The sequence below is a fragment of the Vicugna pacos genome, chromosome 16 (assembly GCF_048564905.1).
Source record: "Vicugna pacos chromosome 16, VicPac4, whole genome shotgun sequence".
In the NCBI taxonomy this organism is placed as follows: domain Eukaryota; kingdom Metazoa; phylum Chordata; class Mammalia; order Artiodactyla; family Camelidae; genus Vicugna; species Vicugna pacos.
Window position 1 is genome coordinate 9,173,322 of NC_133002.1, and position 25,431 is coordinate 9,198,752.

The window sequence follows — 25,431 nt, forward strand, 5'->3', positions numbered from 1 at the left end:
CGGGCAAGAAGTCAAAAACACTGACCTGCTGAACCACAGGACAGTCTGTTACCCCCGTAAGTCAGTGGTTCCGCTTCTGGACAGTGGCGTGAAGAGGACGACCATGGCCAAGTCTGGGACGCTACAGACACTGTGAAAAGCCCAGCAGACATCTGGGCTTCTAGCCGGGGACACAGTGGTGGCAAAAGGCAGAAGCGGCAGTCCCTTATACAAGGACATAACTTTATTGGAAACCAGGAGCAGGGGCGGAGGAGGGCTAGGAATCGGGCTCTGGGGCGGGTGGGGGATTCTCATCGTCGGGGGGGCAGTCGATGAAGTCAGCCAGCATGGCAGCTGTGTCATCCTGCTCCTTTCAGGGACAAAGACATAAGATTCTAGTCAGTCAGTCACACATACGCAGAAGCATGGGTCAGGCTGGGGACAAACGCAGGCAGCTACCCCCCCATCTCCCCGCCACACACTCACCTTTTCCTGGAGCCCTGCTGCCTCTGTCTCCGTCTCCATTTCTTCCGCTGCTGACGCCTCTGGCGGGGGTGGCACCTGGTCACCCGCACCCTCCGCCCCCTCCTCCAGCAGGGTCGGGGGTGCAGAGGGCTCTTCTTCACCAAGCTCCTGAGGAGATGGCACTGCAGGGGGGCTGCCCTCTTCCCTCTGCACCTCGCCCTGGGGAGGGAGCACCTCAGGGGCCAGTGTGGGGGCCGTCTCGGCCCCTGGGCCCTCTTCGGCCCCCGGCTCCTCCACTTCCAACAGCAGCCCGGGCTCTGGTTCTGGCTCGGGTGGCACCTTGGGGGACTCTGCAGGCGGGAGAGCCGGTGGCAGGCTCGGGGGCGGAGGCCCACCTTCCTCCACCTCTCCACCCGCGGGGCCGAACTCCAACTCTTCCACCTCCTCCAGCTCCTCTTCCTCCTCATCATCCTCCTCCTCTTCCTCCTCCTCTAATTCACCTTCCTCCTCCTCAAATTCCTCCTCAAACTCTTCTTCCTCTTCCTCTTCCTCTTCAAAATACTCTTCCTCATCCTCTTCCTCTTCCTCAAAATCTTCCTCCTCCTCCTCTTCCTCCTCCTCTTACTCCTCCTCCTCTTCTTCCTCCTCCTCATCACTGCTGTTGATATTAATAACTGTCAAATCTTCTTCCAGGGCTGGGGCGCCTCCCCCACCAGGGGTCCCTTCAGGGACCAACTGGGGTGGAGGGAGTGTCACAGGGCCAGGGACAGGAGATGGGGGCGGGGGAGGGAGAGGCCCAGGGGTGGCGGGAAGTTCTTCAGGCTCCTCCTTGGCTGGCACAGGAGGGGAGGCCGTTGGTGGCCCGGCTGGGGCTACAGGGGGCGGTGTGGTGCCCGAGGGTGGCGGGGGCGGCAGGGGTGGCAGCCCCTCAGGCACGATCACCACACTGTCATCAGAGTCGCTTTCCAAGGAGATCTCCACATCGGACGCCTCCTCCTTGTCATAGTGGACAAAGGCTGGTCTGGGCACTCTCCCCCCGAAAGTTTCATCCGGGGGTACAGTAGGTGGAGGAGTGCCACTAGGGGCAAGGATAGGGTCCTCATTTGAGCTTGCCCGGTGGTTCTCAGAGCCAGGAAGGAGCCGGGGGGGTACAGATACCAGGCCTGGGACAGAAAGGCCTAAGTGGTTGGCTGTGGCTGGAGGTCCAGGGCGTGCCGGGGGCATAGAGCCAACTGAGGGCATGGGGCCCACCGAGGACACAGGGCCTGCTGAAGGCATGGGGCCCGCTGAGGGCATGGGACTGGCTGAAGGCATGGGGCCCACTGAAGGCATGGGGCCTGGGGGGTGAAAGGCTGGAGCCCTGAATGGAGATGGAGCCTCGGGAGGCGGAACTGGGGCAGGTGTGGGGCAGGCAGGGCCCATGGACTGCAGGGGAGGAACCCGGGGGTGGGTCAGAGCAGCACAGGTCACCAGTGCTTCTGAGCAGAAAGAGGAGACCTGAGGAGGGAAGAAAGGGCCAGAGTGAGCATCAAGGATACAGGCCTTCAGGAGGGAAAGCCAACCAGCATCAGAAACGGGAATCCAGAAACCAAAGAGGGAAACTCAGCCCCAGCAGTAGTTACCTCCAAGCTGTCTTCTCTCTGGCCCAGTGAGAAGGCTTGCAGGGCACAGGCCAGAGGAGGCGGGCAACGAGGAGAAGGAGCCAGCAGCAGAGCCAGCAGCAGGCGGTAGAGTTCGAGGCGGCAGCGGGCACTGGTGTACGGGGAGCTGCCGAGGACCTCACCCTGCTGGACGCCCATGACCAGCGGGAGGACCAGATCATGCAATCTCTGCAAAGGACAGAGAGCACTCCCAGAGATGTCACCAAGATGACTCAACCCTTCTCAGGGCCCACTCCCAGGTAGGGATGGACCCCCAGCCCGTGTACAGAGCAGTAGCCCCTCCCCAACCTCCACGGGGACCAGGCTCCACTCACCCTGTGGGTCTCCTCCTTGATGAGAGGCCCGCACATGAGGATGGTCCGGCTGAGACCTGGGGAAGGAGAACGGTGTGTAAGAGGCAGGCTGCTAACACACCTCTGAGCAAGGGCTTCTGGAGCACACAGCCTGGGTGGGCACCCGGCTCTGCCCTGGCCTAGCTCGGGCCAGTCCCTGAACTGCTGTTTCCTAGACTACAAAATAGGGATCATGAAAGCACCTCTACTGCATGAGGCTGCTGACAACATGATGTGAATGAGATGTTGAAGGCAGGACACTCTAAGGATGCATTTACTTGTCTGGGTAGAGCTGGACCTCCCTTCAAGGGGGCGGGGCTGGGGGGCGGGCAGTGAACTATAGGGGACCCAAAGGAACGTCACTTCTGCTCCCAGATTAGCGACTGTGTTGGAAGCAGGAAGCCCCACTGAGGCCCGGGGAGTGTAAGCTCCGCGGGCAGGGATCTCATCGTCTTCCTCCCCCGCCCTCCTGTACTAGAACAGCACTGGACGTGCACAGACAAAGATAAACAAGACCCGTGACAACACCAGCAGCCCCCATCTAGCAGACAGCAGGCCCCAAGATTCCGCCTGCAGCCCTGGGAGGTGCATGGCTTCTCTGCAGCTTTGAGCTGGGTCTGCATTCTTCCTACACCCTCCACTTCAACTGGTTTGGGGCTATCAGCCCAGGCCACCCCAGCACTCTGAGGTGCAGGGCACAGGTCTTACCCACCTCTCAGTGCAGCCGCACACACATCGCTGTTGGCATTGCTGTCCCCTTTCCGGTGGCTGGGCGGGGCTATAGCTTCCCCCACATCCAGCTTTAGCTTCTTGGGGGCGCTGGGCTTTCCAGTCTGCAAACCTCCGTCAGGGCTCCCCCGGGGACTGCGCAGCTGGCGGGGGAGGGAAACACTAATCACATGCACAGGCGCACAGCAAGGCAGGATAGGGCAGTGAGTGGTGAGGAGGCACATTTGGACAAGGGGCACAGATTGGGGTCCTGGGGCAGGAGCAGAGGCCTCGCTCACCTTGAGGGCATCAGCCGCGGGGGCGATGTCACTGAGCAGGTGTGTGAGCAGGGCCTCTCCCGAGGCTCCTCCCTGAAGCACTCCTGCCGAGGCCCCACACACCTGCACCCACAGCTCCAGGACAGCATACACCTTGGTCCGCACGGTGCTGTGGGGTGAGCAGAGGGCAGCCTGTGAATGGGAGCTGACGTGCCAGCTCATGCCCCTCCTCCCCTGCATCCCCTCACCCACCATCTCCTCATTCTCTTCCTGATGGTCACCTGTAAGGCCGCTCCTGGCCTGGCGAGAGGGCATCCCTACCAATGCTCCAGGCATTGAGGACCTGGGGAAGCAGGCGGCTGATCAGGGCCCCAAAGCGCAAGAGCCGGCCTCCACACCTAGGGGTGAAGACAGAACAGTGACCCCTGTTCCTAGGGCGTCCCAGCCCCCACAGCACACCCTCCCGAGCCCACTCACGCGAGGATGAGCGCAGAGAGCAGGTCCAAGGCTTCCAGGTGGAGAGAGGGCAGCAGCAGCAACCGCAGGGGACCATCTCCAAGCAAACTCTGTGGAGAAAACCGGCAAAAGTTAAGGAGGAGGGGGAGGAAGTGAAAGAGAACTGGAGACAGCACAGATCTGTGTGACTACATACACGTGTTCACGCAGGTGAGGAACCCACCGCCGAGCCCAGCCCTCCCAACAAGATCAACCCGCCATCCTCTCAGACAGACCCTGGGAGGAGGATGAGGGGAGGGATGGCTGAGCCTCTCAGCAATGACTCAGCTGACCCCTGTTCACCCTCCCCTGGGGAAGCATTGCTACAAGTGTTCCCGCAACGCATGAGAGAATCCTCGCTGGCCTGCATGTGTGTGTGTAGCACAGGAATGCCGGCACCTGGACGAGGTAAGGAGCTGTCTGGGACAACCTCGGGACGGCAGCACTTTGGGAGCTGCGATCCCACACCGCTTTCCTGGTTGCCCTGGGTCCTGGGTCAGGGTTGTGAACAGAGGTCAGGTTGCACTTACGATGTTCTTGGCACTGATGCTGAGGGTCCGGCAGATGACATCCAGGACCTCCTGCACAGGGACGGACACGGGAGCCCCAAACTCAGAGCTAGAGAGAATCAGAGCAAGGAGCCCCTCAGTGCAGGGGCCCCAGGGGGACTCCACGCCCTCTACCTCCCTCCTCATGATGAAGACAACCCCCATCTCAGCCCCTCCTGCTCCAGGCCCTTGCTCTCTCCATTACTCACTCACACACCTGAGCATGAGGCCCAGGCAGCGGGCCAGCCCGGAAAACCTCTGCCGAAGCTGGAGGAGGACATGGGCATCGCCATCTTCTGACGGGGAAAGCAGCGTCTCCACCGCAGGGCCTTCATGCTGCACAGGAGCTGGACGGGAACAACCACCTTTGAGCGCCAGGCCTGTCTTCCAGCCTCTCCTCCTTCACTTTGGTGGAGGACCCACCCATATTCTAATCCATGTGGCCTAGAAATCAATGGCCCCGCCTCTCTGGACCACCCTCCTGGTTCTGCTCCCACCATGTTCCCCAACCCCTCAGCCACCAGCTCCCAGCCATGGTCCCTACCTGTTTCTGCGCCCTCATACAGGGCTCCAAGCAGGCTGTGCAGTGAGGCCAGCAGGCTGTGCAGCTCCTGTTCCCAGCTCTCGGTGTGCTTCAGGCCCTGGGAGAAGCCAGCCCCTAGAGAGGGCAGCCTGGAGTAACACTCACAGGCCAACTGCAGAAGGAAGGTGGGAAACCTGGTCAGATGGGAATCCAGCCCAGCCACGGAATCCCAACCCCACCAGTGCGAGAAAGACAGAGATCAAAGAGCGCTCCGAGGGAAAACGGAAGGGGTGATGGGGCAGAAAGACACAGAAACAGAGGCAGAAGTCATGATTCATGTATGTAAGAGAAGGAAGTGAGAACATGGTCGAAAAGCAGGAACAGAGAAAAGCTAAGAGACAAGAGAAGCTCCAGCTCAGACCCCCAGAGGCTCCATCTCCCTCCTCTCCCTTACCTGCTGGAGCTGAGGGCTCAAGGCATCCACCCGAGACAGGAAAAATGAGGCCAGCTTGCCCTGGGTTAAGGAAAAGAGAGGGAGAGGCTGGGGAGTCAGCTCAAGGGCCAGAGCAGTAGACCCTGCACAATCCCAGCAGCAGAATCTAAGCACAGGCCTTTTTTCCAGCAGACGAGGAAGCAGCGCCCCCTGCAGAGAGCCACTCCTGGGAGTAGACGTGCTCTCGTGGCAGAAAGACATCCTACGTGTCGCCTCTGGTCCGCAGCCTCCCTGTTCAGGTGGAAAGGGTCTGTCTGTGCCCTACAGACACCTGGGCTCCCTCCTGCCAATTTTTTCGAAATGAGCATCATCTCCCTCTCGCCAAAAGGACAGAGTCCTGAAAAGCAGCTACCCCCACAGCCCAACTCCCTGCCAGCTCAGACAAGAAGTGAGGGTCCAAGCTGGGAGCTGAGGCATAAGCCAGGGTATGAGGGCAGGACCAGGTCAAGAGAGAAGGGGGAGCAGCCAAGCAGAACCCAGGCAGCACATCTCAGAGCAGCGACCTGTCAGCCAACATTTCCCCTACCTGCTCCATGAGGGTGCTGGCCCCAGAGTATTTCACTGGGGCCACATTTACTTGGGGTAGAATCAAAGGGACCACATGGATAGGGGAAAATTTTTTTTTTACCATTTTCACTAATCTATAAATGAAATGTGGTTTTTTTGAAATGTGTTTTTTAATTGTAAATGTAGACAAAAAGCCACAGCAGTATTAGCAGTACCTCTGTCACCACCAGAAATCATTTCTTTTCATTTCACATTATATTTGTAAACAAGTATCTTGAAATAACTGATTTGAAATTTCAGTAGTTATCAGACCTGCTACCAGCTCCTGCTGACACGTTAATAAAAAACACAGACTCCATCACAATATACATGTCCACAGAACTGGTCTCCCTTGCAATTCCAGGTATTTTATGAATTTAAAAACATCCTGAGAGGAGGTCCATGGCACAAAAAGGGTAAGAACCCTGAAGTGGAACAGGATTTCCACCCTCAGTGGGTGCAACAGTTGGTCAGAGACAAGTGTGTGGAGAACAATATGCTGGAAGTGGCAGTGGCATCCAGAGGGGGACAGAGGGTGGGTCAATAGGAATGGAAGCTGGGAGGCAGGACTGAGCGGGGCTTGGGAGAAAGGGGAGGACAGACTGTTGTGAGGAGAGCTACAGATGTGGAGGAGCAGATCAAGGCCTTACATCCCAGGCTCTTGAGTACGGACTTCATCAGGGGGCGGGCAGCACCCGCACAAAGGTAAACTTCCAGAAGACCACAAAGACAAACCAACAGTGGCACCAGGCAGATGGCAGAGGCCTCGGGGAGGAAATGCAGGCTAGCGGTGTGTGGTCCAGAAAGCAACCCTCCCAGGGCTCCCTGCCATCTGCCCCGTGGCAGGAACCACATGTGGTTTCCCAGGTTCCACCTCAGGATTCTCATCGACCGCGGGGCGAGCACTGTTATAGCTGGAAGACCTAGAACCATTTCCCTTGGGACTTGGAAAGCAAGTTCATGACCGATGGGGTAGGGTTCACAACACTTCAAAAACAGCAACCACCCACAGGTCTGATTCACCAGCTTCTCCAAGGATGAAACTTCAGCGAGTCCCCGGAGCCTCATCTGTAGTGGCACTCAGCCCTTCTGCCAACTTACTGCTCCCGCTTTCCCTGAGACTCTGATTCAAAAAGCTGGGCTGAGGCCAACAGAAGTCTGCCTATGTGACTGCAATCAGGCAGAGTACAGGGACATGGCTCTGGCCAGAGGTCCACCCCAGCTGACGCACAAAACAAACCAAAGGAATGCTCACTTGGGACATCTCACTTGGCACCCGAACAAACACACGTGTGCAGACACAGCATGTCCTGGGTGTCTCCCAAGGGTGGGGTTAGTTTTCCCACCCACTCCTGGAACTATTCATCAATCTGTCACGGAAGGGTAGAGGTAAGGCCTCTACCGGCCTGAATTCATGAACTCAGAATGCTTGAGATGCTTCATTTGGGAGGAGTGATCCTGAGTTTGGAGACAGCCACTGCCCTGGGAGCTTCTGGGGGATGGAAAAGAGAGCAGATAAACACTCCCATTACCACTTTCCTAAGAACTGGTGTGCAAGATACTCCAAGTGCAAACTGCCCCAGGGCCTCCGCACAAGACAGACTCTATCCGCCATGTTGACAACAGGCAGAGCGAAACGCCTCAACAGAGGGACGTGCTCCAGATGACACTGTATTCAGATACTGAATTCTTAGAGAAATAAAGGCATATGTCCCTGTAACAACATAGGAAAGCTGTGTTGTTTGGAGAGGGTACTCAAAATGCAGGCCGTCTGACAAAAGGTTCTGAGTTACAGGCAGAGTCTCCTGACCACTCACCGTGAACACTAAGGGCACCAGCAGAGGCAACCCCGGCGACCCAGTCTCGTCTCGTCTGCCCCGCAGGTAACGCCTGATTCCCCTTCCATTTTCATGGGGGCTGCAGGTTGGTACAAATAACTCCTAACCAAGCTGAATCAAAACAGACATCTGCAGCAAAACCTCACAGACTTCAACCAATGAGGGGTCAGGGACAAAGATCTAGCCTGCATAATTTGAGAAGTTAATTTACAGGGCATTTTAGAAGAAAGCAACTAAGCAAACTTCAGTAAAAAAAAAAAACAAACAAACAAACTTCACTCAACTTCAGTAAAATCCCTGAGTTACTCCAAATGCCTTTTTGACAAAGTCCTGCCCTGCCAAAGCCTGTATGACCTGCCGTCGGGGGCATTCACATGGAATCAGCATCGGCAAGGACGTGACCCCACTTCACTGAGAAACCTCACCTGCTCTGGGGCTTTTCAAATACTGCAGGTAACCAGTCCCAAAGCTTCAGCAAGCACCACTCCCAGACCAGACCACTGTGTCCCTCGAGCTCCACGTCTGGTCAATCCTTCCCAAGCCACTGACAGGCCATCAGAGCCAGCATCAGCGTGCAAGCCTCTCTGCCCATCCTGTCTACATTCTTAAAAGCATCCGGGGAGTTAGGTTTGGTGGAAAACTTGGGCTTGAAGGGCAAACAGTTCTGGTTCACACCTTGGTTTTCTAACTACCAGATGCAAGCGTCGGTTAAGGTGGTCAAACCCCTCTGGGTCTGTTTCTCCCTGTTTCATTCGGTGACGCCAACTCCACAGAATTACCGTAAAATGTGATGATACATCTCAGACTCTCAGCTGGGCGCCTAGCACATGGTGGGCACCTACCAACCAGCTCCCCCTCCTTTTCGTGACCTGGTCATAGAACCACATGATGTTATTTTCTAGATAATTTCAATGGCAAACTCCCTCTTGATTCATATCACCAATTACTGTGATTAAGCACATCAGTTATGTAAAAAAAATTATTTGCCACTAATTCTGGTTCTCCACAGATTTGTGCTTCCATCTAAGAAAGGGGCTGCCCAAAGGATTGTCAAGCAGTGGCAAATATTATCAAAACAAGACAGAACATTTAATCGACAGGAGTACATCTATTTGTTCCTAGATACTAGCTGGCATCAAATTATTCTGCAAATAAATATGCCAATTCCAAAGGCCCTTTAACTGTTATTTGGCAGAATTTGATAACCATTCATATTTGTTATTGTATGGCCCTGAAAATGAAACTGTAATTCTTTCACTGACCTCTTCCTCCCTCACATGACCCACATTCACCCTGCCTGTCTAACCTATTAAAGCCCTAGGTCCAGTCACCTCTGTACGGGTCACAACAGGTTGGGGGACAGGGTAGGGAAGGGACAAAGGGAGGTTAGTCAGGAAGAGAAGGAGAGAGAAGCATAGGAGAAGTTGATACAGGGAAGTAATAAGCCAGGAAGGCTTCCTGGAGGAAATTATAAGAGCTTTACAGACAAAGTGAAACACGATGGTAGAAAAATGGGCAGGGCATTCCAGAGGGGCAGAGGACGGCGTCCAGGGTAAGAGGCTGGGCATTGGCGTCAGATCTTAGGGCAAGGTACTCAATTTTGATTTCTTTATCTAAGAGGATTAAATGAGAATGAGTTTAAAGCTATGAGGTGGTATAATCATAGCTGTGGAGATGGGTGACGTAATAATCAGAAGGCAGGTGCTCAGAAATCTTAGCATCAGAATCTGAGGTAAGACAGCTATCAAGATTTCTGTCGGGGAGGAGGTGGTGCCAAGATGGCGAAGTAGAGACTCACAGCTCGCCCACTCCACAAAGACACCAAGAACTACATCTACAGACCCACTGAATCGCACAGAACACCTACTGAACTCTGGCAGTGTCTCTCGCTTCAAAATACAGGAGGATTCCTCACAAAATCCAGTAAGAGAAAAAAAAGAAAAAGAAAATCGGTGTAGGGCCAGTCCTGTGGGTAGGCAGCAACAAAGGAAAAAGGCGCCCTCACACTGGGACGCTCCTTCTCCAGTCGGGAGGTCACTGGGGACAGAAGCAGAGCTTCCAAGGCTCGGAGGAGAAAAAGGCAGCCACTTGGCAGACAGAACTAACAGAAACAGGCACAGAGGGTCCCTGCGATCCCCGGCTAGATGCGAGCCCTCAGGGATGAGCCGGGACTGGCTACTGGAGATCGGTGACATGGAGAGGATAGGGGCCCACTGCACAGAGGCAGCTTCAGGGGACTGGAGGGCGGTGTGAGCTCCGGCTGGGGGTGTGTGAGGAACAGAACAGCCTGAGACCCAGATAAAGAAGCACCACTGCTGAAGTGCATGGGGTGGGGTGGTGCGACAGAGTCGCACCATAGCTTCTGTCTCTGCTTGGCTCCACTGTTGGTGTGTTCTCACGAGAAGAGAGGTGGGGCTCAGTCATAGCCAGTGCTGCTGCGCGGAGTGGGGCTGAAAGCTGAACCCATACCCAGCGGCCCTGCAACTTCACAGGTAGGACTGAGATTTATTTACAGCCCCAGGCAGAGAGGGTGGATGTGCTCTCTCTGGACCCTTCGTGGACCCACGCCTCTGGGGCTAACAGTGAGTGGAGTTCTGGTGCACTGCAAGGTACAGATATTTACAGCAGGCCGGCATACCAAATGGTATCTGAAGGTGGGGCTGGGGTCTGTGCTGACCCTGTTGCACACCACGGATCCAGGAGCATGACTGCACGCTACAGTGGGTCCTAGCGTCGGACACTGGCCAATCTGTGCTGGTGGTTCTAGGGGCCTAGAACCTGGGTTACACCAGAGGGTGGCTGACATTGCCACAGCTAAGGCAGGGACAAATGCAGCATCAACAAAGAGTACTTTGTAAGCCTGCATAACAAGTGACAGACAACACCACAGAGGGCACTTCCCAGTGGACATCTCCTGTGGAGGTACACTCAGCAACTCTTCCTTCCAGCTGAAGTGCTCCAACCCCGCCTACCACACACTGCAGCTCAAAAATGGGTCTAGAACCCTCTATTCCAGCAACAGGTGGGCAGTCCTGGCCCCTGTCAAGGCTGTGACAACCACAGAACAAAAAAGGAAACCCCACTCAACAACAGCATGGAGACTAAACAACATGCTACTAAAAAAAACCAATGGGTCAATGATGAAATTAAAAAGAAATTAAAAAATACTTTAAGACAAATGACAATGAAAACACAACCACACAAAATCTATGGGATGCAGCAAAAGCAGTCCTAAGAAGGAAGTTCATAGCAATACAGCCCTTCCTCAAAAAACAAGAACAACTTCAAATAAACAACCTAACCTACCACCTAAAAAATTAGAAAAACAAAAAACGTGAAGTCAGCAAAAGAAAAGAAATAATAAAGATCACGGAGGAAATAAATAAAATAGAGATTTAAAACACAATAGAAAAAAATCAATCAAACCAAGAGCTGGTTTTTTGAAAGAGTAAACAAAATTGACAAACCTCTGGCCAGGCTCACCAAGAAAAGAGACAGGAAACAAACAAAATAAGAAAGGAAAATGGAGAAATTACAACCAACACCACAGAAATATAAAAAATCATAAGAGAATACTATGAACAACTATATGACAATAAATTGGACAACTTAGAAGAAATGGGAAAGTTTCTAGAAACATACAGTCTACCAAAGCTGAATCAAGAAGAAGTAAATCATTTGAACAGACCGATCACTAGAAGTGAAATAGAATCAGCAATAAAAAACCTCCCTACAAACAAAAGTCTACGATCAGATGGCTTCACTAGGGAATTTTATCAAACATACAAAGAGCTCATACCGATCCTTCTCAAACTCTTCCAAAAGACTGAAGAGGAGGAAACATTCCCAAACTCATTCTATGAAACCACCATCACCCTGATACCAAAGCCAGGCAAAGATACTACCAGAAAAGAAATTTACAGGCCAATATCACTGATGAACATAGATGCAAAAATCCTCAACAAAAAATTAGCAAACAGAATCCAACAGCACATTAAAAAGATAATACACCATGATCAAGTTGGGTTCACCCCAGGGACACGAGGATGGTCCAACATACACAAATCAATCAATGTGATTCACACATCAACAAAAGGACAAAAATCACATGATCATCTCAATAGAGGCAGAAAAAGCATCTGATAAAATTCAACACCGATTTAAGATAAAAACTCTAACCAAAGGGGGTATAGAAGGAACATATCTCAACATAATAAAGGCTATTTATGATAAACCCACAGCCAGCATGACACTCAACAGTGAGAAGCTGAAAGCCTTCCTGCTAAAATCCAGAACAAGACAAGCATGCCCACTCTCACCACTTCTATTCAATATGATATTGGAAGTCCTAGCCAAGCAATTAGACAGGAAAAAGAAATAAAAGGGATCCAAATTGGAAGAGAAGAGATAAAATTATCATTGTATGTCGATGACATGATACCATAAATAGAAAACCCTAAAGGCTCCACACAAAAACTACTAGAGCTGGTAAAAGAATTCAGCAAGGTAGCAGGATACAAGATTAACATATAGAAATCAGTTGCATTTCTTTACACTAACAATGAAAGAGAAAAAAAAAACAATGAAATATCAGAAAAGGAAAGTAAAGAAACAATTCCTTTTAAAAAATAAAATACTTAGGAATAAATCTGACCAACGAAGTAAAAGCCATATACGCAGAGAACTACAAAACATTGATTAAAGAAATTTAAGATGACTTAAGAAATGGAAAGATATCCCATGCTCCAGGATTGGAAGAATCAATATTGTTAAAATGGCCATACTGCCCAAGGCAATCTATAGATTTAATGTGATCCCTATCAAATTGCCCAGCATATTTCCCACAGAACTAGAAAATTCCAAAATGTATATAGAATCACAAAAGACTCAGAATTGCCAAAGCAATACTGAAGAAAAAGAAAACGAAGCTGGAGGAATAACCCTCCCAGACTTCAGACAATACTACAGAGCTGCAGTAATCAAAACAGCGTGGTATCAGTACAAAAACAGACACATGGATCAAAGGAACAGAACAGAAAGCCCAGAAATAAACCCACAGACCTATGGCCAATTAATCTTCGACAAACGAGGCAAGAATATACTGGAAAAAAGACAGTCTCTTCAGAAAGTGGTGCTGGGATAACTGGATGGCCACATGTAAATCAACGAAGTTAGAACACTCCCTCACACCATACACAAAAATAAACTCAAAATGGCTTACACTTAAGCATAAGATAAGACACTATAAACCTCCTAGACGAAAACATAGGCAAAACATTCTCTGATATAAATCTCAGCAATGTTCTCCTAGAGCAGTCTACCCAGGCAAGAGAAATAAAAGCAAAAATAAACAAATGGGATCTAATTAAACTTATAAGGCTTCGCACAGCAAAAGAACCATAATAAAAACAAAAAGACAACCTATGGGAGAAAATATTTGCAAAAGTTGAGACTGACAAGGGCTTAATTTCCAGAATATATAAATAGCTCATACAATCTAATAATAAAAAAACAAACACCCCGTCCAAAAATGGGCAGAAGATCTAAACAAGTAATTCTCCAATGAAAACATACAAATGGCCAATAGGCACGTGAAAAAATGCTCAATATTGCTAATTATCAGAGAAATGCAAATCAAAACTACAATGAGGTATCATCTCACACCAGTCAGAATGGCCATCATTCAAAAGTTCAAAAACAGTAAATGTTGAAAAGGGTGTGGAGAAAAGGGAACCCTCCTACACTGTTGGTAAGAATGCAATTTGGTGCAGCCGTTATGGAAAACAGTATGGAGAATCCTCAAAAAATTAAAAGTAGACTTACCATATGATCCAGCAATCCCACTCCTAGGCATATATCTAGAAGGAACCTTAATTCAAAGACACCTGCACCCCAATGTTCACAGCAGCATTATATACAATAGCCAAGACACAGAAACAGCCTAAATGTCCATTGACAGATGAGTGGATAAAGAAGTTGTGGTCTATTTATACAATGGAATACTACTCCGCCATAAAAAATAAAATAATGCCATTCACAGCAACATGGATGGACCTGAAGATTGTCATTCTAAGTGAAGAAAGCCAGAAAGAAAAACACCATATGATATCACTTATATGTGGAATCTAAAAAAAAGACAAACGAACTTATTTACTAAACAGAAATAGACTCAGACATTGTAAACAAACTTAGAGTAACCAGGTGGGGAAGGGGGTAGGAAGGGATAAATTGGGAGTTCGAGATTTGCAGATACAAAAATACATAAAATAGATAAACAGCAAGTATATACTGTAGAACACAGGGAACTATATTCAGTATCTTGTAGTAACCTATGGTGAAAAAGAATATGAAAACAAATACACAGATGTTCATATACAACTAAAGCATTATGCTGTACACCAGAAATTGACACAACATTGTAAACTGACTATACTTCAATAAAAAATACAGATATACAAAAAAAACAAAAACCAGATTTCTGTTGGTGGGGAGAGGAGCTCCCACAAATGCTTACTTTGAGAGACCCGCACGCCCGAGGGAAATAGGTCATACAAGCCTTCATTCCTTCCAGTGCCGAGAGCTCACACTGTGGGAAAAACAGAAAGTGAGACAGAGGCTGAAAGCCCAACGCCCCCGCAGACCCGACTCCGCCCCACCGCCCCGCAGGGCCCCTTCTCCTCACGTTTTCCCTTGGCCTCTCCCTCCTCTCACATCTTCAGTCCTTTTCCCCAGTCGTTTCCCAGCACATTCTTTAACCCAGTCAGTGTGAACAGAGGGCAGCCCTCAAGGGGCTGAGGGGCAGGGGAGCTGCAAAGGGGGTCTCACCTCTGGCCTGAGGCCCAGCAGGGAGGTGAGAAGGCCCGGGAGGTGGTTCATGGAGATGTCCCGGAAGAGCGTAGGAAGCTGGGCGGCGTAGCGGAGTAGGTCCCTCAGGATGGCCACAGCCAACTCCATCGTGGGGGGTGGGTCCTGGGACTAAAGAGCAACAACACCTCAGGCCCCCAGCCTCACGTTCATGGTCAACAGGAGGAGGAGCGAGAGGTGTGACAACCTGGGGCTTCTGACAAATACCACAGCTAATGTCGACATTACCATCGAATCCACTAGGAACAGAGTGCACCAGAGCCACGGAGCAGCCAAGGTAACATATTTGTCTACAGAAAGGACACGTGTTTACCACTATGGGTGTCTGGGGGTCCTAGAAATTTGTTTGGGAAAAAAGGAACAAAGACACACTTTAAAGATCTGACTAATCAGAAGATCTCAAGAGTTGCCTGATTCTCTCATACCACATTTCCCTACCGGGAATAGAGACGAGCACTTCTGAGACTGGGGGAAAAAGTCTCAGCCACAAGACCGCCCCATCTCTCTCAGCTTGCTTCTGGCTGGCTCAAACACACCCTGGAACTTATGGAGGAAAAACAGTTCGAATTTAGGACTTCCCCCCAACCGTTAACATGTATCTAAGGAGAAAGCATTTGGCACGTCCCTCCTGCCAGACCAGAGGCTACATGTCAATGAAACAAGAACATCTGTTGGAAAGTTAAGTCCAGGTAGGCCTATCAGCTACAACAGGCCCCCAACACGGCCCAGCTGTCCCACTGCACTTCTCTCTGGGCAACGCTGTCTGTTCAGCCCCTCCTCTCCACCACCACCTCTGCACAACCTAACCTGCGACTTCAGAGAAAACTGAAGCCCAAAGTGGGAACTCCCTCACCACCAAACCTGGAAACACCATCTCTACCTTCATCCCTGCTGTCCCTCTTCCTATCTCACTAGAGGAGGTACTCCTCCCATCCAAGGACAACTGCTCCTCGATGCTTTACGTACTGTCCCCTGCCTTCCTCTCAGAACCGTACACTGCTGACTAGCCCCTTCTCTCCAGTCCATCTCAGAAGGATTCTTCCCGCTGACGTCTGGACATGCTCCAGTCTCTCCTATACCAAAACTCCTCCTCCCGAGCCCCCACTCCACTTGCCCGATCTCAGTTGTTGTGCAATTTCTCTCTGTCACTGCTAGAGCCAGACGTCTTGAAAGGACTGCCTACCTCCCCTGTTTCCACTCCTCCCACTCACTGCTCATCCCAGGTCAATCTGGCTTCAGTGTCCACTGCACCACCAAAAACTCTTTCACAGTCTCAGAACCCTTGAGTTGCTAAGTCTGATGAACAATTTTCTGTCCTCATCTTCTTCCAGCCCAGAGGGGCTTAAGCAGAAATGACTCCTCCTTCTCCCCGAAGCACTCTTCCCTTGGATTCCATCCAACCCACCACCCTGGTTATCTCCTTCTGTTACTCTGTCTCAGCCTCCTTTATAAGCTCATCCTCCTCTACCTGACCACTGAATGTGTAGTGCCTCAAAACCCAATCTGTGTAAGCACTCAACTTGACAATCTGAGCCTCATCCTCACCTTCCGCTGCCATCTAAATGCTGAAGACTCTTCCCCTTTTTAAAACATAGTGACTGAAGCCCTCACCCACTGAACCCACCCACTCAGGGCTTCCGCCCTGAAATATCTGGCCACTCCCACTGGCACCAGATCTGGGGTAAGCTTCCTAAGAGGGCTTCTACTGAATGCCCAGGGCCATCCTCATGGTATCTTCACCACTCCCCTCTGAACCTGGCTGTCTAGCCATGTTCTGAAATCCAGAGTCTTCCGGGAAACATCCTCTCCTTGACCGTATGCCATCAGGACCTGTCGCCTTTACCTCTAAATCCCTCACCCACTTGCCATCATTTCTTCTGTCACCCTAGTCCAGCTACCGTGGATGCTCCCCTAGGTTACTTCAGTACAGGGTCTTTCTGCTGCCATTCTGGCTCCTTTCTAATCCTTTCTCCACACAGCAGCCAGAGTGATATTTCCAAATGAAAATTTGATCATATCACCACCGCCACCTCCTTCCCCCCTACTCAAAGCCTTCCATGGCGGGGAGGGTATAGCTCAGTGGCAGAGCACATGCTTAGCATGCATGAGTTCCTGGGTTCAATCTCTGTACCTGTTTGAAAATAAATAAATAAACCTAATTATTCCCCCTGAAAATAATTTGAAAATTTTAAAAATAAAGTTAAAGGAAAAGCCCTTCCATGAGTTCCCACTATTCCAAGAACAAAGACCAGACTCCCTCAGCATGCCTACAATGCCTCACGTGGCCTGGTCCCCATCCACCTACCTCTCCAACCCCAGCCACACCAGCTCGCTTATCAGTCTTCAAATGGACCAAACTCTTCTTATCTCAGGGCCTTTCTATACTTAGAACACTCAGAAAACTTTCTCAGCCCCATTTACTTCTACTCATCAGCTCAGGAAAGCCTTCCCTGAACCACTGACCCCGATCACCACCCCCTCACACCATCCCAGTCTGGGTCAGATTCCTCTCATTACAAGTTTTCAGGGAACCACAGCCTTTTCCTCCACAGCACCTACTGCAGTTTACCATTTCACGCTCATTATGTAATCAGTCAAATAGCGTCTCTTCCACTAGAACAGGGATCAGCAAACTATGCTCTGTGGGCACCTGTTTTTGCAAGGCCCCAAGCTAAAAGTGGTTTTTACATCTTAAAGGGTTAGAGAACAAACCAACTAAGAAACAACAGGCAACAGAAACTATATGTGGTTCACAAAACCAAAAACATTTTACTATCTGTAAACATTTACTTCATAGAAAGTTTCCCAACCCCTGCAATTGACTCTAAACACCGTGAAGGCAGGGTCCCAGTACATCTCACCACTGCCTCCCCAGAGCCTAGCGCACAGCCGGCCGTGTGTGCTCAGAACAGGCTTGTGCAAGAACTAAGTGGGGATGCCATCAAAGGATGTCAAAGTGGAAAAAAATTTAAATGTTAAAAGAGGAAGAGAAGAGTAGGGAAAAAAACAAACACCTGGGAAAAGGAACTTTAGAGATGTCGCCCGTTAGAAAAGCTAACAGGAAGTGAAACTGTCAGAGGTTACAGTGTGTGAAAGGTCAGATGAATTAAAAGAACCTAGTAGATAAAAATACCAAAAAGTTTAAAATGATGTTTCTATTTGACGCTCATCCTCCCCACTGGAAGGAAACTGCTTCTAATCATTCTGTCCTCAGAATTAAATGTCTAAGCCATGAAGAGGAACCACATCCAAAAGGGAGAAGGTATGGCTGAGGGAGGGGGAGGAGGCAGGGCAGCAGCTGAATCCTTACCTGCAAGACCTGCTGAATGCTCCGGAGCCAGGAGACACAGTGCTGCTGGAACATCTCCGTGGGGCTCTCCGCCACCAGCAGGGACAGCAGACATAAGCCCTCAAACCTTAAAAGAAAGAAGTGAGTGATGACGAGCGGGTGGTGGCCCGACTGCAGGGGGAGCTATTCCCTGCTCTTTTACTCCCCCAGGCTAGAGTAGGACATCGCCTCCAGATCCGCCATGGTCTCTCACTCCTGAAACACTTGGAGGATGGGGAGTGAGGGGCGAGCAGCAAGGAAAGAAGGGAACAGAAGGTGGGGCATAGGGAACTTGGCAGCTGGAACAGGTGGCGTTCAAGTGAGCCCATGAAGAGAATCAAACTCTCCACCTTCTCGGGCACGGAGTCCGAAGCCATGGGGTGGGGACAGCGGACAGACAGGTATATAACCCTCTTCCTAAAGAAACAACCACCTGGAGGAAAAAACAGGCTTAAAGACTTACCGAGTTTTGATAGAACCGAGGCGTGCATTACTGAGACCCACCAACGCCCCAACAGCGGAAAGGTTCTGGAGGGAAGGAAACAGGGAAGTGAGTCAGGAATAGGACACTAAGGACACAGGAAGGCTTCTCCAAGTCCTTCCCTGTCTGGCATTTCTAAAGCCTTTTCCGAAGTAACACCTCCTTGAGGCCAAAAGACCATTCCTCTAGATGCCTTCAGCCTTTGCCCTATTTTCAGTAGGTGACATTCACAGCAGCCCGTCCTGCAGGCTTTCCTCGGTTACGTCTTACCTGACCACCACCCCCACCGCTTCCCACCCAACAAATCACTGCTACCCAGATGGCTAGACAGCCCGACTCATCCCAGCTCCTTTACCTCTGTTTCCCTGGACAGCCCCGAGCACAGAAGGACATCCCTAAATGCTTGCTGACTGGACACTGAACTCATCTGATAGCCTTCTTCCTTCACCCCACACAAATCCTCCTCCTCCTGTTCCTGGCTGTCTTCGAGCACATGTGGGAGCCCTGAAAGGTCTCCTCCTCAGCCTTCCCACAAGTAACCTCTTTACCCCCAGCCTCCACTCTTATCTCCCCCAGTATCTCTCTAACGGTACTCATCACTCCTTTCAACAAACACGTATTATGTACCGAGTCAGATGACGGAATACAGAGCTAAATAAAATAGATAAGGTCCCGGTTCTCATGAAGAGCAATGCTGATTCTTTTACCCAATAAACATTTATTTACCATCTACTTCATGTAAGACATTGTTTTAGGGGCTGGAGAGCTTATGTTCTTGTTAGAGGAGACAGAAAATAAACAAATGGCCAAATAAAAAATAGTGTGTTGGCTGGTACTAGGTGCTACAGGAAGAATACAGCAGACTGAGGACAGAACAGAGCACCTGGAGTAGGGAGACAGCGTTTCATGTGGAGGGGACACAGGGCCTTCACTAAAAAGGCCACTGGAGCAGAGGAAAGTGAGAGCAAGACACACTGATATGCTCACACACTGCTGTTAAGAACACAAAATGGTGCAGCCACTCTGGAAAACAGCCCAGCAGCTCCTGAAAAGGTTATATACGGAGTTAACATATGACCCAACAAGCCCACTAAGTATATGGCCAAGAAAAAAGAGAACGTATGTTCTCACAGAGACTTGTACACAAACATTCACAGCAACATTACTCGTAACAGCCAGAAAATAGAAACAACCCAAGTGTCCATGAATGGATAAACAAAACGTAGTATACCCATACAATGGAATATTATTTGGCCATAAAAAGAATGGAGTTCTGAGACATGGATGAACCTTAAAAACATCATGCTAAGTGAAAGAAGCCAGACCCAAAAAGCCACACGTTGTAGGACTCATTTCTATTCTATGACATGGTCAGAGCAGGCAAGCCTATAGAGACAAGTAGATTAGTGGCTGCCCAGGGCTGAAGGGCAGAGAGGGGTTGGTGGGACATGGGAGTGACGACTGATGGGTTTAGGGCTTCCTTTGGGAGTGATGAAAATGTTCTAAAGTTGATCGTGGTGAAGGCTGCACAACTCTGCAAATACTAAAAACCATGAAACTGTGTACTTTGAATCAGTGAACTGTATGTATGTGAATTGCACCTCAATAAAACTGTTTTTTTAAAAAAAGGCACACTGATAATGAAACAAAAAACAAAAAACAAAAAACAAGAAACAAAGGATGTTCCAGGCAGAGCAGAGAAAAAGGAAAGGTTGTGGGACAACAGTGCCCTTAGTGTATCTGGGGAACAGCCAGGAGGCGAACTGTCTCTAGAGAAGACTGAGCAAGACAGAAGGGGAGTAATAAAAGCCAAAGGTCCCAGGAGCAGAGCCGGATCTTGCAGAGTTGTTCGTATAGGCGACTGCTGACTTTTACTCTCAATTAGATAAAAGCCATGGCGGGAGAGAACTAGGCAGAGAAGGGATGTTATTTGACATAATTTATTTTTTAAAACACATCCACAATACATGAGTTGCGTTGCAGAGAAGGCAGAAGCAGACAGAAGCAGGTGGCCACTGTAATGATCCAGGAGAGAGAGGATGCAGTTTCAAATTCTGGACAGATTCTGAAGGTAGAGCCCACAGGACTTGATAACATATTGGATATGGGCGGGAGATAAAGAGAAGAGGCAAAGATAATTCCAAGGTTTTTCACTTGAACAACTAGAAAGATGGAGTCATCATTTACTAAGAAGGGGACCACTGCAGGAGGAGCAGATTTTGGGGGTGAGAATCAGGAATTCAGTTTCAGATATGTTAAATCTGGGATGTCTATTAAACATCAGAATAGAGATGCCAAGCAGGCATTGGGTGGATAAGTCCGGAGTTAGGAGAAATCCTACGTAGAGTATGAATACGGGAAGTTGTCAGTCATGAGACTGGATCAGCTCCCTGAGCAAATGAGTATAAACGAAGAAAAAAGGCAGCACAAGGACTGGGTTCTTGGGCACTCAAATATTTAGAGATCAAAGAGGTGAGGAGGAATCAGTAAAGAAGACTATAAAGGAGTGACCAGTACGGTCACTCTTGGACATACATCTGGAGAAAACTCTAATTCAAAAAGATACATGCACCCCAGTGTTCACAGCGGCTCTATTTACATTAGCCAAGACATGGAAGCAACCTAAATGTCCATTGACAGATGACTGGATAAAGAAGATGTGGTGTGTATACAAACACAAACACACACACACACACACACACACACACACACTAGAATACTACTCAGCCATAAAAAAGAATGAAAAATCGCCATTTGCTGCAACATGGATGGACCTAGATATTATCATACAAAGTAAAGTCAAAGAAAAACAAATATCATATATTGTATGTGGAATCTAAAAAAATAATACAAATGAACTTATTTACAAAACAGAAACAGACTCACAAACATAGAAAACAAACTTATTGTTACCAAGGGGGAAGGTGGTAGGGGAGGGGAAAATTAGGAGTTTGGGATTAGCAGATACAATCTACTGTATATAAAATAGATAAACAACAAGGTCCCACTATATAGCACAGGAAACTATATTCATTAGCTTATAATAACCTATAATGGAAAAGAATCTGAAATATGTATATATAACTGAATCACTTTGCTGTATACATGCAACTAACACAACATTGTAAATCAACTATACTTCAATTAAAAATCTAAATTTAAAAAATAAAAAAAATTTTTTAATTAAGTGAGACCAGTCATCAGGATACATGCTTTTCTCCAGCTATACTGAGCGGTGCAGGTGCAGGCACCAAATAAACAGATTTGGATTCAACACAGAAGGACTGCTGCCAGGCAAGTACAATGAAAGGAGAGGGGCAAGGAAGTGATTATAGTGGAATTTAAACAGGGTAAGAAGAGAAGAGAGAACATGACAGATAATAAATAAGTTAATTTATTTCAAATAGTGATAAACACTAGGAAAGAAACAAAACAGAATAATCTGAGAATGACTGAAGCGGGAAGGACTACTGTATTTAAAACACGGTGGCCAGGAAAGGCTCCTCTGAATGGAGACAGGTAAGCTGAGACCAAATTAAGCAGCTCACCTCCCCAGGTGTTTCCCAGCAGAGAGAGGACTGGCTAGCAGAGGCGTCAGCTGCAGCAGAAATGAGATCAGCCTGGGTGGCTGGAGCAGTGAAGACAGGCCAGGAGTCGTGTGAGATGAGGTCAAGAGGCAAGCAGAGGTCACAATATGTAGGGCCTGGTGCAGTAAGTTACTGTACAGTTTTAAGCAAGAGAATTCTGTAATCTCATCGATATTTTTTTAAAAAATCACTGGCTACTGGCCAGGCAATGGGATAGTACAAAGCCCTAGGGACACAGTGCAGAACAATACACTCTGTCCTTCAAAGTCTGTACAATTACAGGGGAACTGAGATCTGAGATTTGCTTTAAAATGCTCCAGGGGCGGGAGACAGAGTTGAGAAAGTGGGAATGTACCAGAGACACAGTTCTGTCACCCTCACTGAGGAGTAATGTTAATATAAACAAATAAGGTCATCTCTGATAAATCTGTGGCTAAGATTATGGAACCTCCCGGCAGGTTGTCACAACTCTCTTCCTGAAAGGAATCGTAGAGCTGGGAAGGTCCCAGTAACAAAGGTTGGACAAGTAAGACCTCATGTACACAGGTCTTCAAAGATGAGCAGAATTTGGGGGAAGATTAGGGGGAAAGATGGAAGACAAAATATTAAAGGTGAACCTACCACAGGTTAGCCAGTTACATCTTAGAATCAGTGCTTTCACCTGGGCAAGATGATGGGAATTAGGCTAGGATGGGAGCAATGGGAATGATATGGAAAGGAGTGGACAGATCTGAAAGTTACTTAAAAGATAAAATCAAAAGGACTTAACAGACTGCATATAGAGATGTGTGAGCAAGAAGAAGTGTTTAGAATGACATCTGGGTTTCTAGCTTGCAGAACTGAATGGATGTTAGATTCTACTCTTGATATAATTCAATGGACCATTCTAAGCCAGTCTACAAAGCACTCCATGATCTGTCCACTGCCTACTTACCTCAACAGCCTCATCGCGCCCACTCTCTTCCCCTCCACCTGGGAGCCCCAGGCAGGATGCCCTTCTATTCAGTTCCTTCCTACCACAGGACCTTCCCACACGAGTTTTCCGCTAACTGAACCGCTCCTCCCATTTTCTTTCCCTACCCAACCCCTACTCATCCTTGGGGATCTCAGCTTAAATTCCAGCACCTCAGGAAAATCTCTGCAATTTTCCAGATTAGGTTTGAGATCCCTACCATACAATTCTCATAGTGTTTCATAACATTTTGTTCATCGCCATTTCATCTGTAACTGGAGTGCCCAGGATTGGGCCCTCGGTAAGAGCTCGGTAAATATTTGTTGAATACGTCCATTCACTCAGTCGAAACAATCCCAAACATAGATACTGCCAGAGGAAAAGTTAAACATCATACCTCTAATGAGTGACGGGGCCTGGAATAGAACCCATTCACGTGTGACTACAAACAGCCTAGCAATACAAAAATGAGGCCCTTCCTCTTCCCTGAGTTTCTCCTGCTCATGGCTGATGAGGGAGAAACGCGTTAATCTCGTCCACAGTGATATCTGGATCCACTTTCTGCCCCCAGCTCTCCTTCCCTCCACCTCCCAACTGCAGCGGCGGTACACCGAGACCCCGGGGCACAAAAGCTGCGCCAACCTTCCAACAGGGCCGCCGGTGTGCGGGCCACAGACTCACCTGGGCCCCGCCCACCGTCCCATGTAGCCGCAATAGGCACATGAGCCCCGGTAAATGTGGGGCCGAGCGGACTGGGGGATGTACGGGAGCAACGGTGGACCCCGCTCGCGGCTGCAGCAACCCCGACACGCTCTCCAGCAGCAGCAGGCGGAGACGAGGGCCAGAGGCCACGGCCGAGAGACCCCCGGTCCCGCCGGGAACCCCAGCCGCGGAGCCCGCAGAGGGCCCGCTAAGAACGGCTGCCGCCATCTTCACCCGGGCTCTAGTGGTGGCGTGGCGCGATGACGCAAACACACCGCGACCAACGCCTCGTGGGGAAGGGGCGTGGGGAGGGGGCCGTGGTCCTGCGCGTTGCGTGAACGGAGGTTGGACTCCGCGCTCCGGCTGGGACGGAGCATGCGCAACGCGGAGAAGCCCGGGCGCCTGGGAGGCGGCGGTTCAGTCGGTTCCCTGGCTGTCAAGGCCTGCCAGGTGGGCGGGGGTGGGGCGGGGGCGGGAGCAGGCCCGGGGTGGGCCGGTGACGCTTAAAGAACACGTGGTCCGGACAAAAGGCGCCGAAGTCTGAAAGCTAGCCTTTAATGTAACGGAGTTTCAGGACACTTTCACTCAAGGCTTCACTGATACCTAAGGGACTGGCCTTGTTTGAACTCACCGACGTTTTTAAACTGCGTTTACAACTACAGAAATAATACAATACACGCGCCTTGCAAAAACAAATTCAAAAGAGGGCATAAAGTAAAAAGAGAACCTCTCCCCTTAAGTTGTTCCCCGAATAATATGTATACTTTCCAGTATTAGTCTATGCGTAAACACACAGTTTATTTTACAAGAGCGGAGCCTGCAGTTGGCTTTTTTCACTATATTGTGGGCAACTTTAAGCCATTTTTTAAGCGGCATGGTACAATGAATTGCGTGCACCGTGAGTTCACAATTCTATTGCCGAATACTTCAAACTGCTCCAGTTTTTCACTAATACAAACACTTTAGTGAACCTTTGTGCACTTTTTGTGCACAGAGATAATCTTAATAATTTGAATATAATCAAGTTCAAATCCAAGATTCAAATCCAAGGATCATTTTTTTCCTCTTTTACTGCACTCTATCTAATCCTTCAAATCCTGGCATTCTGCCTCCAAAATACACTAACCCAAGAGGGTTCGTTGTTCTCTCTTTCTCCATCTGCAGTGCCACTCTGGGCCAAGTCACCATTCTCTTTCACTGGCCTCTTATCCTAGCCTCCTACAGTGGCCTCTTCATTGCTCTCTTTGCTCCCTGTTTGGCCCTCTGTAGTCTCTTCTCCACACAGCAACCAGAGTGGTCTTTTCAAAGGTAAATCAGTTCTTGTCACTCCTTCCTTAAGGCCCTTCAGTGGCTTCCAATTATGATGTGAATGCAATACCATCTTTTCACCCATGGCCAACTAGAACCTACACGATCAGACCCCTACTCACCTCTCTGACTTCAACACATACCACAGGAGTCATTCTCCCTCTCTTTCCCTATCCTTGAGCCAAACTAGCCCACTTGCTATCCTCCAGCAAGCCTCAGAGCCTTTTCCCACGCTACTGCTGCTGCCTGGAGAAACTTTCCTTGAATTCTGTATAACTGACACCATCTGGCCATCCTTAGAAAGGGCTCCTTTTTAAGAAGTTCCCACTCCCACCCCTATCAC

General features: G+C 49.4%; 1 protein-coding gene across 1 annotated transcript; it reads right to left on the reverse strand.

Moving 5' to 3' along the window:
- Positions 1-201: 201 nt before the first annotated feature.
- PELP1 (proline, glutamate and leucine rich protein 1) lies at positions 202-24,082 on the reverse strand. Its single transcript, XM_072940496.1, is given in 17 exon segments — positions 202-349; positions 466-1,941; positions 2,067-2,273; positions 2,420-2,475; positions 3,150-3,309; positions 3,445-3,592; positions 3,705-3,821; positions 3,901-3,989; positions 4,449-4,536; positions 4,684-4,813; positions 5,011-5,161; positions 5,444-5,503; positions 14,381-14,452; positions 14,692-14,841; positions 18,041-18,146; positions 18,522-18,586; positions 23,760-24,082. Coding segments are annotated over 17 exon segments (3,417 nt in total). The 5' UTR covers positions 24,009-24,082; the 3' UTR covers positions 202-256.
- Between the last annotated feature and the right edge of the window lie 1,349 nt (positions 24,083-25,431).